Below are 15,373 nucleotides of genomic sequence, written 5' to 3'. Positions count from 1 at the left end.
TACTTTATTCATTATCATATATTTTAACAATATGTTTATTATTTATCCCTCTACAGAACCACCATCCACACCGAGGAGATTATTTGGAGTGGGTCACAACCTGGGGCCTGGACTCTGAAATCTAAGTCTCCCTCTTCCCTCATTTTACGACTTAGGTGGGGGCATGGTTCAGGCAGAACTGGTATCTCCTATTGGATCCTGCCGAAGGAGGACCTAGGCACAAGCATAATGGTGGCCACACCCAGGAGGGTTGATTGGCAGGCTAGAAGACAAAAGCCTCCCAATATAGGCACTTTTAACTCAATGAGGGGGTGGGAATTCATTGGCTGGGAATGTTGTGGGGATGGAAAGGTGTATTTCAATGGAGGAGTTATTTGCAGACTGCAGAGAGAAATGAGGGGAGTTCGCCTACACCGGGCCATCTGCGGGGTCTGCAGGTGAGGAAAAGAGAGAAAGCATTGGCTGAATCTATATACCCATTTTTAAAAACAAGATCCAAAGTCCATGAACATTTTATGCACAAGAATACTGAAGCTTATGATACCTATTGGTACAAAAGCCCATAAGTACCAATACTGGACAGAGTTGGCATTCATGTCTTTAAGAGATTGCTTTCCTTCTCTCCTCTGCCCTCTCGGCAACCCCCTTGCCTCCCACCAACACACACACACACACTTACCAGTGGGGGCTGCTGTATGTCTTGGCTGCCGAAAGGGGAAGGTGACATAGGCATCATAGCCAAAGAGGCATGTAGCGATTAGGCCCAGTACCTGGGGGACAGGATAGGAGTCGGGGGGTTAGATTAGGTAGTCAGGTTACTCAGTCTCTTACCTTCTTGTATTCACCACCTCCAGCACCTGCCCCATGCAGGATGGGACTGAAGCCCGAGGTTGGGAAGCCAAAGAACCCCAGAGGAAGGCCAAGAGAATGCATCCTACCCACCCTCCCTCCTCCTATGCTTCAACACAGGGAGGTCACACTATGGTCCTACACGTAGCATGCACAATTCATACTACTTTTTTTTTTTTTGGAGACACAGTCTCACTGTCGCCCAGGCTGGAATACAGTGGCATGATCTCAGCTCACTGCAACCTTTGTCTCCTGGGTTCAAGTGATTCTCCTCCCTCAGCCTCCTTAGTAGTTGGGACTACAGGCACCCACCACCATGCCCGGCTAATTTTTGCGTTTTTAGAAGAGACTGGGTTTCACCATGTTGGCCGGGCTGGTCTCAAACTCCTGACCTCAAGTGATCCACCTGCCTCGGCCTCAGCCTCCCAAAGTGCTGGGAATACAGGCATAAGCCACCCTGCCCGGCCCCAATTCCTACTACATTTGGGACAAAGTTCTTGCAGATGGTAGTCTAGTGCATTGACAAAGGGGCCACCTGTTTGTACTTCCCACCAAGGTCCTTGTGTCTGACAAGGGACCACCCTTCACAGCAAATGAAGACCTTGGGAGGTAAAACCAAGGCCTGGGACATGCATGCCCTGAGGACAAGTGTGACATGCTATGGATCACAGGCTTTCTGCTAGAAGCACTGGCAGAAATGGCCCCTGGCTGGTTCCTCAAACCCTTCCCTCTGTGCTTCAGAGCTGCTCCCATGACCTTTACCCCTGCGACGATTTTGGAGTGGTTTCCTCTCTCAACGAGGACAACAATGGAGGTGATCAGGTAGAGGATCGCAGCTATGAGGGTTCGGAAGAAATCCTGTGAAGTGTAGGGAGAAGAAGAGGGAAGTCAGCATCCAGAGTTCCCCAGACAATCCTAATTGCCCAGACCCCTCCCTGGCCTTGCCATTGTTGACCCCTTCTCACACTCCAGGGCCAGTTGATGAATGGTATTTTGCTGTGCAGGTCACACATGTAGACAACAAAGAAAATAGCAGCAAGGATCATCTCAACTACCGACAGGGAGGAGTAGCCTGGTGTGGAGGCACTGAAGCAGATCAGGATCACAAGGCATAATATCTGGAAAAGGGAACATGGGAAAGGAGACCTAAGGGCTTAGGCGATTGGTTTAAATTGGGGGTCCCATATTCGGATGCCTACCAGGGTTGGGGAAATGACACATAATAATAGCTAAACACTTTTCGTGTGCTCATTGTGTTCCAAATTCACTTAATCATCACCACAATCCCATGCTGGGTACTATTATTACTCTAATTGATAGATGAGAAAACTGAGGCACAGAGAGGTTTAATGGCTTGCCCGGGGTCACCCAGCAAGTAAGGAGTAGACTTGGGTGCCTCAGTTTCCTCCCCGTTTCCCTTCTAGGATATGGGCAGCCTGAGGGGAGTGGCGCTGCCAGGTGTTTTGCCAGCCCCAGTGACGCCGGGTTTGTGGCTTTGACCTAGGCGGGACACGCGGTTCCCCCAGCAACCCCTTTGGGAAGTGGTGAGAGTGACACCAGAGAGGCGGGACTCCGTTAAAGGCACCGCACCCCTTTTACAAGTGACTCGAAGGCAGCGCCCACTTTGAGGAGGGTGGAAACCCCGAAAAGTTAAGGATATCCCGCCCGGTCTCAGAAGGGCGAGGAAGAACTGGCAAAGGGTGAGGCGCTCTACACCGCGGGACTAGCGCGGGGGGGCCCACCCCAACAGGCCCTGCCCCTAGGCGCGCTGCCAGCCCGCCCTCCGGTGCCCAGGCCGCGCCACGCCCTGCCGCAGGAGGCCCCCACTTCCCAGCACCCCAGGACCCCTTCGATGCGTCCACTGATGGGTCCACACAGGCTCCCCCTACGCAGCCCTCCGTCTGCGTTATAGGCTCCTTGCCTCACCCCGGGGCCACTATATCTCAACCACCTTCTTTTCCAAACCCCACCGACTCGCCGTGCGCCCCGGGTTTCGGGCCTCCACCGTGAACCCACCCACCTGCACCCCACTGCCAAGCGCCCCGGCCATGTGCCCGCCTCACCCGGACCATCTGGTTCTGCGTGGTCCAGCCACCCCATCCCGCTTTTGCCCACGCGCCTGCCCCAGGACGCTCACAATCTCAGCAAACAGGAGGATTCCCTTTCGGGTGCGCGAGAAGTTGGTGCAGGCGGCCCAGCAGCCGGGGGCCGAGAGGCGCTCAGAATCCGCCATGGCATGGGCTAGAGTCCCTGGGGCCTCGGAGGATCTGCTCGCTTGCTCGTGGGTTCGAGGACGCTGCACACCCAGCCGTCTTGCCCGCTGTCTGGCCGGGAAGGGGGCCCCGGGGCGAAGGAGGGAGTGAATCACCGCGCAGAGCTGACGCGGGCGGGGCCGGAGGGGGCCGGGCCAGGTGGCTGCCGCCCCGGAAGCCCCCTCGCCCCGCCCGCCAAGGATACTCCCAGCCTGACGCACAGCCCCCAGGGCGCCCCATTGGCGGGATGCAAGGCGCTCCAGGTACCAGGAGCAGTAATAGCGGGAACCTTCGCCTTTTTGGAATGCAAATGCACCCTAGACAGCTTCAACTTAGAACCAAGGGAATCTGGCTTTGGGAGGGAGTGACTCAGTTTCCTTAACTGAATAAAACAGCCGAGGCAGAGTTAAATCCGAAAGACTTGGGGCCCAGTACGTTTCCAGAATTCAGAACATTTTTGATTTCGGAGTCTTCCCGTGAATATATGGGGTTTGGAGCTGACGCGCTAAAAAAATAAAAACAGTATTTATTAAAGAAAAAGCATGAACGTTCACAATAACTGGTTAAGTAAGGATTGAAGAGTGTACCTCGGCCGGGCGCGGTGGCTCATGCCAGTAATCCCAGCACTCTGAGAGGCTCAGGTGGAAGGATTGCTTGAGCCCAGGAGTTTGAGATCAATCTTGGGAACATAATCGTCTCTACAAATAATTTTAAAAATTAGTCTAGGCACGTGCCTGTAATCCCAACTACTCGGGAGGCTGAGGTGGCAGGATTGCTTGAGCCCGGGAGTTCGAGGCTGCAGTGAACCATGATCACACCACTGCACTCCTACCTGGGCAACAGAGCAAGATCCTGTCTCCAAAAAAGGGAAAAAAAGAAAGAAAAGTGTTCCTCATTAGATCAGGTCAAGTTTTGTAACCAAATAGTGCCTAACTTGTCAGAAAACCACCAGTTTACAGAGCTTTTTGTTCTCCAGAATTTTGGATAATGGATTGTGGACAGCGGAGTAAACCTCTGAGCAGTGATGGGAATAAGACCCTGCCTGTGTAAAGGCTGTGTGAGAACAGGGTTTGGTAAGCATTGAGCTGATAAGAAATAAGGGCAAGCCTTGTTTCTAATGTTAGAGCCCAAGGCCAGGAGCAGTGGCTCACACCTGTAATCCTAACACTTTGGGAGGCCAAGGTGGGAGAATCACTTCAGCTCGAGTTCGAGACCAGCCTGGGCAATGTAGTGAGAGCTTGTCTCTATTTAAAAAAACAATTTTTAAGGCCGGGCGCGGTGGCTCAAGCCTGTAATCCCAGCACTTTGGGAGGCCGAGGCGGGTGGATCACGAGGTCAAGAGATCGAGACCATCCTGGTCAATATGGTGAAACCCTGTCTCTACTAAAAATACAAAACATTAGCTGGGCATGGTGGCGTGTGCCTGTAATCCCAGCTACTCAGGAGGCTGAGGCAGGAGAATTGCCTGAACCCGGGAGGCGGAGATTGCGGTGAGCCGAGATCGCGCCATTGCACTCCAGCCTGGGTAACATGAGTGAAACTCCGTCTCAAAAAAAAAAAAAAAAAACTTTTTTGTGTAATAGTGTTAGAGACCAGGGTCTGATTCTGTGCTGTGCAATCCCAAGGAAGTCCAGGAAGTCCTGGCCCTAAATGTTGGGCCTCAGTTTCCTGGTTCTGAAGAGAGGGGCCAGTCAGCACAATCGTATATGAGGAATAGGAAAGTTTATTTCTGGGGTATTGGAAAGATTAATGGACAGCTCCTGGGGTGCAAGGCTGGGTGACATTTGCAGACACTTTATTTATTTTTTAGTAGAGACGCAGTCTTGCTATGTTTGTCAGGCTGGTCTTGAACTCCTGACCTCAAGCAATCCTTCTGCCTTGGCCTCCCAAGGTGCTGAAATTACAGGCACGAGCCACCACGCCTGGCTGAGTGTGTTATTTTGAGCAAGTTATTTCCCCCAGCTCAGCATTAATTTCTTCATCTAAGACATGCATCTGTTCTCCTGGAATCAGAATCCCAGAGGTACCTCGAGGGACACACTCTCCAGACTAGATGTTGTTTTTATTCTTTTTTTTTTTTTTTTTTTTGAGACGGAGTTTCCCTCTTGTTACCCAGGCTGGAGTGCAATGGCGCAATCTCGGCTCACCGCAACCTCTGCCTCCCGGGTTCAGGCAATTCTCCTGCCCCAGCCTCCTGAGTCGCTAGGATTACAGGCACGCGCCACCATGCCCAGCTAATTTTTTGTATTTTTAGTAGAGACGGGGTTTCACCATGTTGACCAGGATGGTCTCGATCTCTTGACCTCGTGATCCACCCGCCTCGGCCTCCCACAGTGCTGGGATTACAGGCTTGAGCCACCGCACCCGGCCTTGTTTTTATTCTTATCTCATTTGAAGTGAGGGAGAATCATAATTGGGTGGCGAGGGAGGATTCAACCCAAGGGCCTGCCTGCTCGCTCTGCCCACACAGGGCCCCTCAAAACTAAGGAAAGAGCACCCTCCTTCAGTCCAGGTTGCTGAGGGTGTGAGTGAATAGTGGAAAGGATGAAACATACTCTTCCCAGTGATGAGTATGTGCTGCCAACTCTGTGAGGACACATCTGAGTTTCTGAAACAAGACAAACCTGGTTCTGCCTCAGCACCTTTGCACTTGCTATTCCCCCTGTTGTCAATGTCCTTCACTTGGTGCTTCATATACCTGGCTTCTTGTCATTCAGGTCCCAGCTCAAGTGTTATGTCTTCAAAGAAGCCAGAAGCCCACCATCATCTGCCACTATATAACCTCCTTCATAGCTTCATAGCTCTCACATCTCTCTGAAATTGTCTTTTTTTTTTTTTTTTTTTGGATACGGAGTTTTGCTCTTGTTGCCCAGGCTGGTGTGCAATGGCACGACCTCCACCTCCTGGCTTCAAGCAATTCTCCTGCCTCAGCCTCCTGAGTGTCAGGGATTACAGGCATGTGCCACCACACCCAGCTAATTTCTTTTACTTAGATGGGGTTTCTCCATGTTGGTCAGACTGGTCTGGAACTCCCAACCTCGGGTGATCTACCTGCCTTGGCCTCCCAAAGTGCTGGGATTACAGGTGTGAGCCACCGCACCTGGACTTTTTATTTATTTATTTATTTATTTTTATTTTTTTTTTTGAGACGGAGTTTTGCTCTTGTTACCCAGGCTGGAGTGCAATGGCGTGATCTCGGCTCACCGCAACCTCCGCCTCCTGGGTTCAGGCAATTCTCCTGCCTCAGCCTCCCGAGTAACCGGGACTACAGGCACGCGCCACCATGCCCAGCTAATTTTTTGTATTTTTAGTAGAGACGGGGTTTCACCGTGTTGACCAGGATGGTCTCGATCTCTTGACCTCGTGATCCACCCGCCTCGGCCTCCCAAAGTGCTGGGATTACAGGCGTGAGCCACCGCGCCCGGCTTTTTTTTTTTTTAAATAAGGTCTCACTGTCATCCCAGCTAGAGTGCGGTGGCAAAATCATGGCTCCCTGCAGCCCTGACCTCCTGGGTTCAAGTGATCCTCCCACCTCAGCATCCCAAGTAGTTGGGACTACAGACATGAGCCACCATACCCAGCTATTTTTTTCAATTTTTTGTAGAGAGGAGGATTCTCTATGTTGCCCAGGCTGGTCTCAAACTCATAGGCTCAAGTAACCCACCCGCTTCAGCCTCCCAAAGTGCTGGGACTACAGGCACGATCTACCATGTCTGTCCTGAAATGGGTTTTGTTGTTGTTGTCGTTGTTGTTGTTGTTGTTTGTTGTTGTTGTTTGAGACGAAGTTTTGCTCTGTCACTCAGGCTGGAGTGCAGTGGCACGATCTTGGCTCATTGCTGCAACATCCACCTCCCAGGTTCAAGCAATTCTCCTTGCCTCAGCCTCCCAAGTAGCTGGGATTACAGGCACCTGCCACCATGCCCAGCTAATTTTTGTATTTTTAGTAGAGATGGGGTTTCTCCATGTTGGTCAGGCTGGTCTCAAACTCTCAACCTCAGGTGATCTGCCAGCCTCGGCCTCCCAAGGTGCTGGGATTACAAGTGTGAGCCACTGCGCCCAGCCTGGTTTCTTGTTTATTCATTTTCTTGTCTTTTTTGTCTGACATCTGTTTACCCTCAGCTACACAAAGATAGAAATTTTATGTCTTGTTCCTCCAGCATCTCCACAGTACCTAGCACAGTGCAATGTATACAGTTGGGGTTCAATGAATACTTGTCAATGCAGGTGAAATTAAGAGGACAGTCTTGGAAATCAGGCCTTGATTAAATCTTGCTTTGACCGTCTTCTTTCAAGCTATCTGCGCTCCCTGGGCCTCACTTTCCTCCTCTGTGAAACGGACATATTTGGATCATTGAGTGGATGTGCAACTACTGTAGATGAAAATAAATATTGCAATAAAGCCAGTAGCAAAGATAAAACTAAGTACATGCTGGCTGGGGTTACTATTATTAGTCCCCTGGGTGGGACTGTATTTATAGGACTGGGGCTCTTGAGCCCTTTGCTGACTTCTGAAGAACCACACCTCTACCAGGCTCTGAGTCAGGGGTAGCTGGAAGCCACCCTGGCACACTCTCCCACAATGTCTATCTGCAGCTCTAACCACTCAGTGTTCACCTCTTCACCCTCCAGCTCCCAGCTCTCGCAACTTGTCTTCACTGTTCCTCTTTCCCCTACAAGGCCACCTGGACTCTCGAATTTGGGTCCTTTAATTTCTTTATTTTCTTTTTTCCTTTCTCTTTTCTTTTATTTTTATTTATTTATTTGACACAGAGTTTCAGTCTTATTACCCAGGCTGAAGTGCAATGGTGCTAATCTTGGCTCACAACAACCTCTGCTTCCCAGGTTCAAGCTATTCTGCCTCAGCCTCCCGAGTAGCTGGGACTACAGGCGCATGTCACCACCCCTGGCTAATTTTTGTATTTTTAGTAGAGACGGGGTTTCTCCATGTTGGTCGACCTCAGGTGATCCGCCAGCCTCGGCCTCCCAAAGTGCTGGGATTATGGGGGTGAGCCACCGCGCCCCACCAGGTCCTTTAATTTCTTTCTTCCTTCCGCGTCTTCTCCCCACAGGAGCAAAAGTTGCCCATTCCGTCAGACCACAGCTTCCCTCCTGGGGGGGATGGGGCCGAGTGCTCAGGATGTGGTGACAGCGGAGGTGACTGGACATTTCTGTCCTCTGCCAGCGCCTTCCTCGCGGCTACACCGGTTGGAGTCCCGCTGGCCATATAAGCCCTGGCTGTGGGGCTCTGTTCCCAGGGTGAAGGAAACTCTGGGCCTCTCCCAGGGCCAGGAACGCCCAGTGTGTGGCGTGTGCACACAAGCCCGGCTGCAGTTCTTCACCATGTACGGAAAATAGGGGCACGGCCCAAAGGTTCTAACAGCCTTTTTTAGCCCGGCCCGCCCGGGGGCGCTGACTCACACCTTCCCTGCTCCGCCCCAAAGGGGGCTCCAGGTCCCCAGCTGGTGCCCGGAGAGTGGTAGCCTAGGTGCCAGCAAAAGCTGGCCGACTAGGCCGGAAGTGGGAGACCACAGGCCCCTGGCGAAGGAAGCCGCCCTGCTTCACCCTGCTGCTATCCCGACGTCAGCTGAGGGTCTGGATGATTCCGAGCCAGGACTGTGGGTACACTGGTGTAGTCCCGCCACGACAGGCCCACCATGCCATGCACAATAATTTATGTGTGAGCCCCTGCACACCTCCAAAAAGGTGAAATGAATGAATAAGGAGAGGAGCAGGGGACGGTAAAGAGAAAAAGAATGGGGAGAAAGCACACCGGGCTGAGAACAGGCAGGCAGAAGCAAAGAACTGTGTGCAAGCAGGAAACCAGCTGCACGAAGCACGTCAGCGATTACTCTAAACAGGATCGACCCACTCGCTCCTTTACAGAGTGCTCTGAGCAGCCCTACCCCGCCTCGAGCACCTGGCAAGCCAAGACCGGATCGAACCATTTTATTACACACACACACCCCCGCCAGCCCCAGAACCAGAAGTTCAGGCTGGCCGGGCTGGAAGGGTTGTACCACTGACGCTGCGAGGGGAGTGCGGGCAGAGCCACTGCGCAGCGGGAGGGGGGACCAGACCAAGTGGAAGATCTGGGGAGGTGCCAAGAGCGGGGCTGCCAGAAGCGCCGGATCCAGGTTGGGCGGTAATTAGTGAGCCCCGAGCTGTCAGAGGTAGGTTCAGTGCCTCCGCCTTCCGGCTGCCATCTCCTGAGCGAGCTGCGCTGCCCCCCGGACCCCTAGGGCCCGCGAGAGCCGTTCCTCGCTGGGCACTAGCCAGGGACCCGGGGAACCAGGGATCTGATCATTGGGATCCTCAGTGAGGCGCTCAGGAGGAGAAACCTTGGGGCCACCGGCGGCTGACTCTGGACTAGGCTCCGGGCTGCCCCGGGTCTTCTTGAGTGTCGTCCGGGATGGAGGGTGCTGAACTGGGGAAGTACTGCTGCTGCGAGACCCCATCACCTCCGGCCCTCCAGGATCTGCGCTGCGATCTGGCAATGGCGGGGCTACGGGTTAGATTGGGTGGTGAAGTAGGGAAGGGAAATCAGGGCTTTTGGCCGGGGGTGGACAGAATAACCCAAAGGCTGCGGGAGACTAAGAACTTGGCCCTTAGAAAAATCTCCTCTCGAGGCCTTCTGGGGCCAGCACAGCCCCTCACAACCCCAGCACCTCCTTTCCCAAGACCCCTCCCCTCCTGGATCCAGAACATGGCCCTCAGAAATCATTTCCCACAGTCTCCAAAGGAAATCAAGCACCTCTCATCTAGGATCCCCTACTCTCTCCTCTCATCCCACCTCCCTTGACTCCCAAATCACCGACTCTGTTTTTCAGCACTAGACCCGATACCCTCTGGATCTCCTTTCCATTTCCTCCCATTTCTGCCTTCCCCTCTGAGAACTAAGACCCTTCCTTCCAAACACTTGCTTTTATCCCAGACCCCTTCCCTTCTCTCCCCGCAGTACCTGGAAAGCCCATCCTCTGAAATCCCTATCCTTGGGACTGACACCCCTCCCTGCCCCTGCTTTATTCCTATCCTGGGACCCTGTACCCCTCCCTGCTCCTACTTGTGAGAATACCATGACCTCTTGCAGACTCTCCCCACAGAGACCACCAAACCCTTCCTACCCAGAATCTCAGCCTCTCCGCTCTGTGAACCTCTCCTTCTCCTCACTGATCTCTGACTTCTCTCCCTTGGGAAACCCACCAACTCCTTTTTGGGGCTCTCCCACCCCTCGAGTCTTGCCAGGGTGGGTCTCTAGAGGCCGATGAAGCACCAGGTGGAGCTGAGGGCCTCCAGCTCGGATCCGCTCCACAGCCTGGGCATGGGTGAGGCCCTGCGTTGACTCTCCGTTGATGTGGAGCACTAGGTCCCCGACCTGCAAGAGTGCAAGGCAGTAGTGTTGGAAAGGCAAAATGAGAGCATCCCAACAAAGGGAGGGATAGCACCTACCAGTGGAAGGGGCTTCAGGGCTCACCTCCAAACGACCACAGCGCTGTGCCGGGCCATCCTTCAGCAGCCCCCGGACGGACAGCGGAGCATCCCCAACCACATCCCGGCCCCCACCTAAGGTGAGGCCAAAGCCTGCGTGACCGCGGACCAGCTCCACAGAGAAATGACCAGAGGCCTGGGAGGGCTTTGGAGCACTACGTGCCTTACCCTGGATCACTTGCGGAGGCTTGTTACATGTCTCTAACCGACGGTGCTGGAATAAAGGACACGGGTGTACATAGATTGCCCCGAGGCATGTGGCCTCTAATAGAAGGATGAGTTGGTACCTGGGGCCGGTGATCCACAATAGTGGCATGAGGCAGGCGACTGTCTGTGACCTCTATGTCTGCAGAGTCCAACACGCTAACAACTGGGGAAGAAAAGTGGTGGAAAGGGCTGTGGGGGGACATGCCATGGAAACTACCTAGGACCTGCTCCCTGAGTTAACATTCCAACCTTATCTATTTGCCTAGCCCCTGCAGCTCATTTACAAACTGGCCCACCATTTCACTAGGCACCATCCCCTCAAGTAATCTTTTAAAGGCTCTCAGCCCAAACAAATAACTATTCGGACCCCACCTTCTTAACAAACAATCCTGGGCTCACCCATGTGAATAATCTTCCAGGCCTTCCTATCTCCCTCTAACAACACGCAGAACACATTCCTCAAATAACACCATTCGGCCCACCCTGAAGGGTACTACTCCAAAATTTGGTTCCCAAACCTTCCAGAGCACGCCCTCTAATTAGCCTCTAACTCTCATCCCATTCCTGACATCTCAAGCCCCGCCCCTATGGGCCTATAGGCTCTACCCCCGTGACTCACATTTCAGGCCTGCCCCTTCGCTGCATGCCCGCCCCCAGCACGCTCCAGGCCCCACCTCCTCGGAAAGGACCCTCCAAGCCCCATCGGCCAGAACAGGGATCCAGCCCCGCACTCTCACTTTTTTTTTCTTTTTTTATTTTCTTTCTCTTTTTTTACTCCTTCTAGACTTCAGAAGACAGCCCCGCACTCTCAACTAATCTGGCCCTCGCCTACTGCGATAACCCTCAAGGAATATTCTAGGATAAGCCCAAGGCTCCACCCACTCGAAGCACCCTCCGAGCCCCGCCCCACCAATCGCACCCCTTGGCTCCACCCAAGACAGGGCAGTAGCTGCAGATCCCCGGGGCCTGCCCCTCTGAACCCAGCTCCTCTCCGAACACGCACCCTCCTTGGGGCGCAGGCGCAATGTGGCACCTGCCCTGCGTACCAACGCCGCCACGTCGCCCGCAGCTCGCGCCGCCAGGGGGCGCGCGTCCAGCCGCGCCAGGAGCCGTCGGGCGCTGGCGCCCGCCGGCTGAGAGGTTCCGCGGCCTGCACGGGAGAAGGGGACAGGTTAGCGTCAACCTTCGGCCTCGGCCCACCCCCACGCCCTCAGGATACCCGGGGATCCCTGGCCACTCTCTCAATAGTTCCGGAGGTCGCCGCTGTCCCTCCCCTCACCCGATCCCCAACCAACGCGGGTAGCCGGTGCACCCCGCCTGCCCTCACGGTGTCCCTGGAGATTGCTGTTTGACTGTAATAGTATTGGACACCTCTTAACACCCTGTGAGGTCCTCGACTGCCCCCTAATCACCCTGGACGCCCAACTCTTCGCCCACGGTATCTTCGGGGACCCCGTTTCCCCCAGATATTCTGGGAGAACATGACCTGACCCCGTAGCCTTGGGTCCCCCAATTCCCACTCTAGGTATCCTAGGCAACCTCTGCTATCCCCATGAATTTCCTCCGAAGGCCCCTTCCCCCATGACCCATGTACCTCCAGATTCCCCCTCCACAGGTCCCCAGGGACCCCCAGCTCCCCTACCCTCATTTCACTACAGACCCTGAGAGCTCAGGTGTCCCCAGTGACCACGGACAGACCCCTCCCCGCACGTCTGCACATCTCCCTGGAGACTCCTGAGAGCCCCTCCCTTGCTCTGGTACGCGGCCCTTTCGCTCGGGTGTGGGGGTGTATAGGGGACGTCAAGTCCAGCCTCCATCGCTGGGCCCCTGCCCCCTGCCACAGCCACTTGGGCTCCAGAGCAGCTCTGTTTACCACCTGTCAGAAGAAAAAAATGTGGAGCAGATAGGCGGGACGAGGGTGGCTGTGACTCGCCCTGTCCTTCCCCAGCACCCCCAATCCCTGTACCTCCTCTGCTCCCCCTAGGGTCCGCGGCGCCCCCTGTGCGCGGCTCCATGGCCAGTAGTCGCCGAGTAGACGCAGGGCAGCCAGCGACGAGTTTTGAGCGCTGCGGCGCTCTCACCTGGCGGCCTGCCCAGGCCCTGGAGGCTGAGGCTGGCTGGTCCCGTGCCTAGCTCCTGGACCCGCGCGGTGACCTACCTGGCGGCCAGCAAGGAGGCCAGGCTGTGGGAGCCAGCAGGAGTGCTTGGCCTCAGGCTGATGCAGGCTCCGCGCTCTGTTAACTAAAGGTCCTAGTTAGAATTTAAAAGTCAGACCATACCAACTGTTGCTGAAGATATGGAGGAAATGGAACTCCTATACCACAAGTGGAAATGTAAAATGATGTTGCAACTTTAGAAAACAGTTTGGTAGTGTCTTTAAAAGTTTAACGTGGCCGGGCATGGTGGCTCACGCCTGTAATCCAAGCACTTTGGAGGCCAAGGTGGGCAGATCACCTGAGGTCGGGAGTTCAAGACCAGCCTGATCAACATGGTAAAACCCCGTCTTAAAAAAAAAAAAAAAAAGTTAAACATACATGGCCAGGCACAGCGACTCATGCCTATAACCCCAGCGCTTTGGGAGGCCGAGGCCAGGGAATCACCTGAGGTCAGGAGTTCGAGACCAGCCTGACCAACATGGAGAAAACCCGTGTCTACTAAAAATACAAAATTAGCCAAGTGTGGTGGCATGTGCCTGTAATCCCAGCTACTCAGGAGGCTGAGGCAGGAGAATCACTTGAACCCAGGAGGCAGAGGTTGCAGTGAGCCGAGATCTCATCACTGCACTCCAGCCTGGGCAACAAGATCGAAACTCTGTCTAAAAAAAAAAAAAGTTAAATGTAGGTGTACGTATGAGCCAGCCATTCCACTCATGAGTCTTTATCTAAAAGAAAGCATACATCTACACAGCCTTGTGTTACAAATGTTCATAGCCACCTTCATTTCTTGTTTTATTCATTTAGAACTACTGTAACAAAATATCGTAGACAAGGTGGCTTAAACAACATGTTTCTCACAGTTCTGGAAGCTGGAAAGTCCAAGATCAAGGTGGCAGCCAATTTGGTTCCTGGTGAGGTCTCTCCTTTTGGCTTGCAGATACCAAATTTCTGTGTCCTCACATGGAATTAAGAGAATGAAGAGAGTAAAGGGGTGAGAGAGAGCGAGACACACAGAGGCAGAGATTGCTCTCTTTTGTTTCTTATAAGGTTACAGTCCTAGCTGATTAGGCCTCCACCTTAATGCCTCATTTTGCCTTAATTTCCTCCTAACGAAGCTATCTTCAGATACAGTCACATTGGAGGTTAGGGCTTTAACATATATATTTATGGGTGGACACAATCCAGTCCATAATATTTGTTAATATCCAAAAACTGGAAATAACCCAAATGCCCATTAATAGTTGAATAAGGCCAGGCATGGTGGCTCAGGCCTGTAATCCCAGCACTTTGGGAGGCAGAGGAGGGCAGATCACGAGATCAGGCATTTGAGACCAGCCTGGCCAACATAGTGAAACCCCGTGTCTACTAAAAATACAAAAAAAATTAGACTGGTGTAATGGCGGGCGCCTGTAATCCCACCTACTCGGGAGGCCGAGGCAGGAGAATTGCTTGAACATGGTGGAAGTTGTAGTGAGCCAAGATCAAGCCACCCCACACTCCAGCCCAGGCGACAATGTGAAACTCCACCTCCCCAAAAAAAAAAAAAAAAAAATAGTTGAATGAGGCCAGGCCAGGCCCAGTGGCTCATGCCTATAATCACAGCACTTTGGGAGGCCGAGGTAGGAGGATCGCTTGAACTCAGGAGTTGGAGACCAACCTGGGCAACATAGTAAAACATTGTCTCTATTGTGAAAGCATAGGAACATTTTCTCCATTTTAAAAATGCTAATGCCTGTAATCCTAGCCCTTTGGGAGGGTGAAGGTGGAGGCAGGAGGATTACTTGAGCCCAGGAGTTCAAGACCAGCCTAGGCAATATAATGAGATCCCATTTCTTGCCAGGTGCAGTGGCATGTGCCTGTAGTCCCAGCTACTCGGAAGGCTGAGGTGGGAGGATCACTTGAGCCCAGGAGTTCTGGGCTGTAGTGCACTATGCCGATCCGGTGTCCACACTAAGTTCTGCATCAATATGGTGACCTGGGAGTGGGGGACCACCAGGTTGCCTACTGAGGGGTGAACCAGCCCAGATCGGAAACGGAGCAGGTCAAAACTCCCGGGCTGATCAGTAGTGGGATCGAGCCTGTGAATAGCCACTGTACTCCAGCCTGGGCAACATAGCGAGACTCCATCTTTAAAGAAAAAGAAAAAAAAGAAAAGAAAAAAGAAGACCTCATTTCTTAAAAAGAAAACAATTTTGAAAGAAACAAATAGGTGAATGAATTAACAAACTGTGGTATATTCATACAGGGGAATACAACTCAGCAGTGAAAAACAATGAAGGATTTGGATAGATCTCAAGAATAATTATGGTAAAAGAAGCCAGACCCACTCTCCAAAAAAGCACATGCTGTATGATTTCATTTATATAAAAATCTAATAAAATGCAAACTGATGTACAGTGACAGAAAGTGGATAAGTGGTTGCCT

The 15,373-nt window shown here is 52.9% G+C and overlaps 2 protein-coding genes across 2 annotated transcripts; both read right to left on the bottom strand.

Moving 5' to 3' along the window:
• Positions 1-17: 17 nt before the first annotated feature.
• On the bottom strand, positions 18-3,242 carry PLP2 (proteolipid protein 2). The gene is made up of 5 exons (XM_032258668.1): positions 2,987-3,242; positions 1,815-1,967; positions 1,612-1,707; positions 680-770; positions 18-431 (listed from the first exon to the last, which is right to left on the bottom strand). Exons 1-5 carry the CDS (start codon positions 3,080-3,082, stop codon positions 409-411), a joined length of 459 nt encoding a protein of 152 aa, XP_032114559.1. The 5' UTR covers positions 3,083-3,242; the 3' UTR covers positions 18-408.
• Positions 3,243-9,031: 5,789 nt separating this feature from the next.
• On the bottom strand, positions 9,032-12,808 carry MAGIX (MAGI family member, X-linked). The gene is made up of 6 exons (XM_032258538.1): positions 12,760-12,808; positions 11,797-11,943; positions 10,874-10,956; positions 10,573-10,800; positions 10,302-10,473; positions 9,032-9,588 (listed from the first exon to the last, which is right to left on the bottom strand). Exons 1-6 carry the CDS (start codon positions 12,806-12,808, stop codon positions 9,278-9,280), a joined length of 990 nt encoding a protein of 329 aa, XP_032114429.1. The 3' UTR covers positions 9,032-9,277.
• Between the last annotated feature and the right edge of the window lie 2,565 nt (positions 12,809-15,373).

Source organism: Sapajus apella, unplaced genomic scaffold, assembly GCF_009761245.1.
Source record: "Sapajus apella isolate SASKATOON/1434 unplaced genomic scaffold, GSC_monkey_1.0 scaffold103, whole genome shotgun sequence".
Lineage (NCBI taxonomy): Eukaryota > Metazoa > Chordata > Mammalia > Primates > Cebidae > Sapajus > Sapajus apella.
This window is presented reverse-complemented; position numbering and strand designations above follow the sequence as displayed.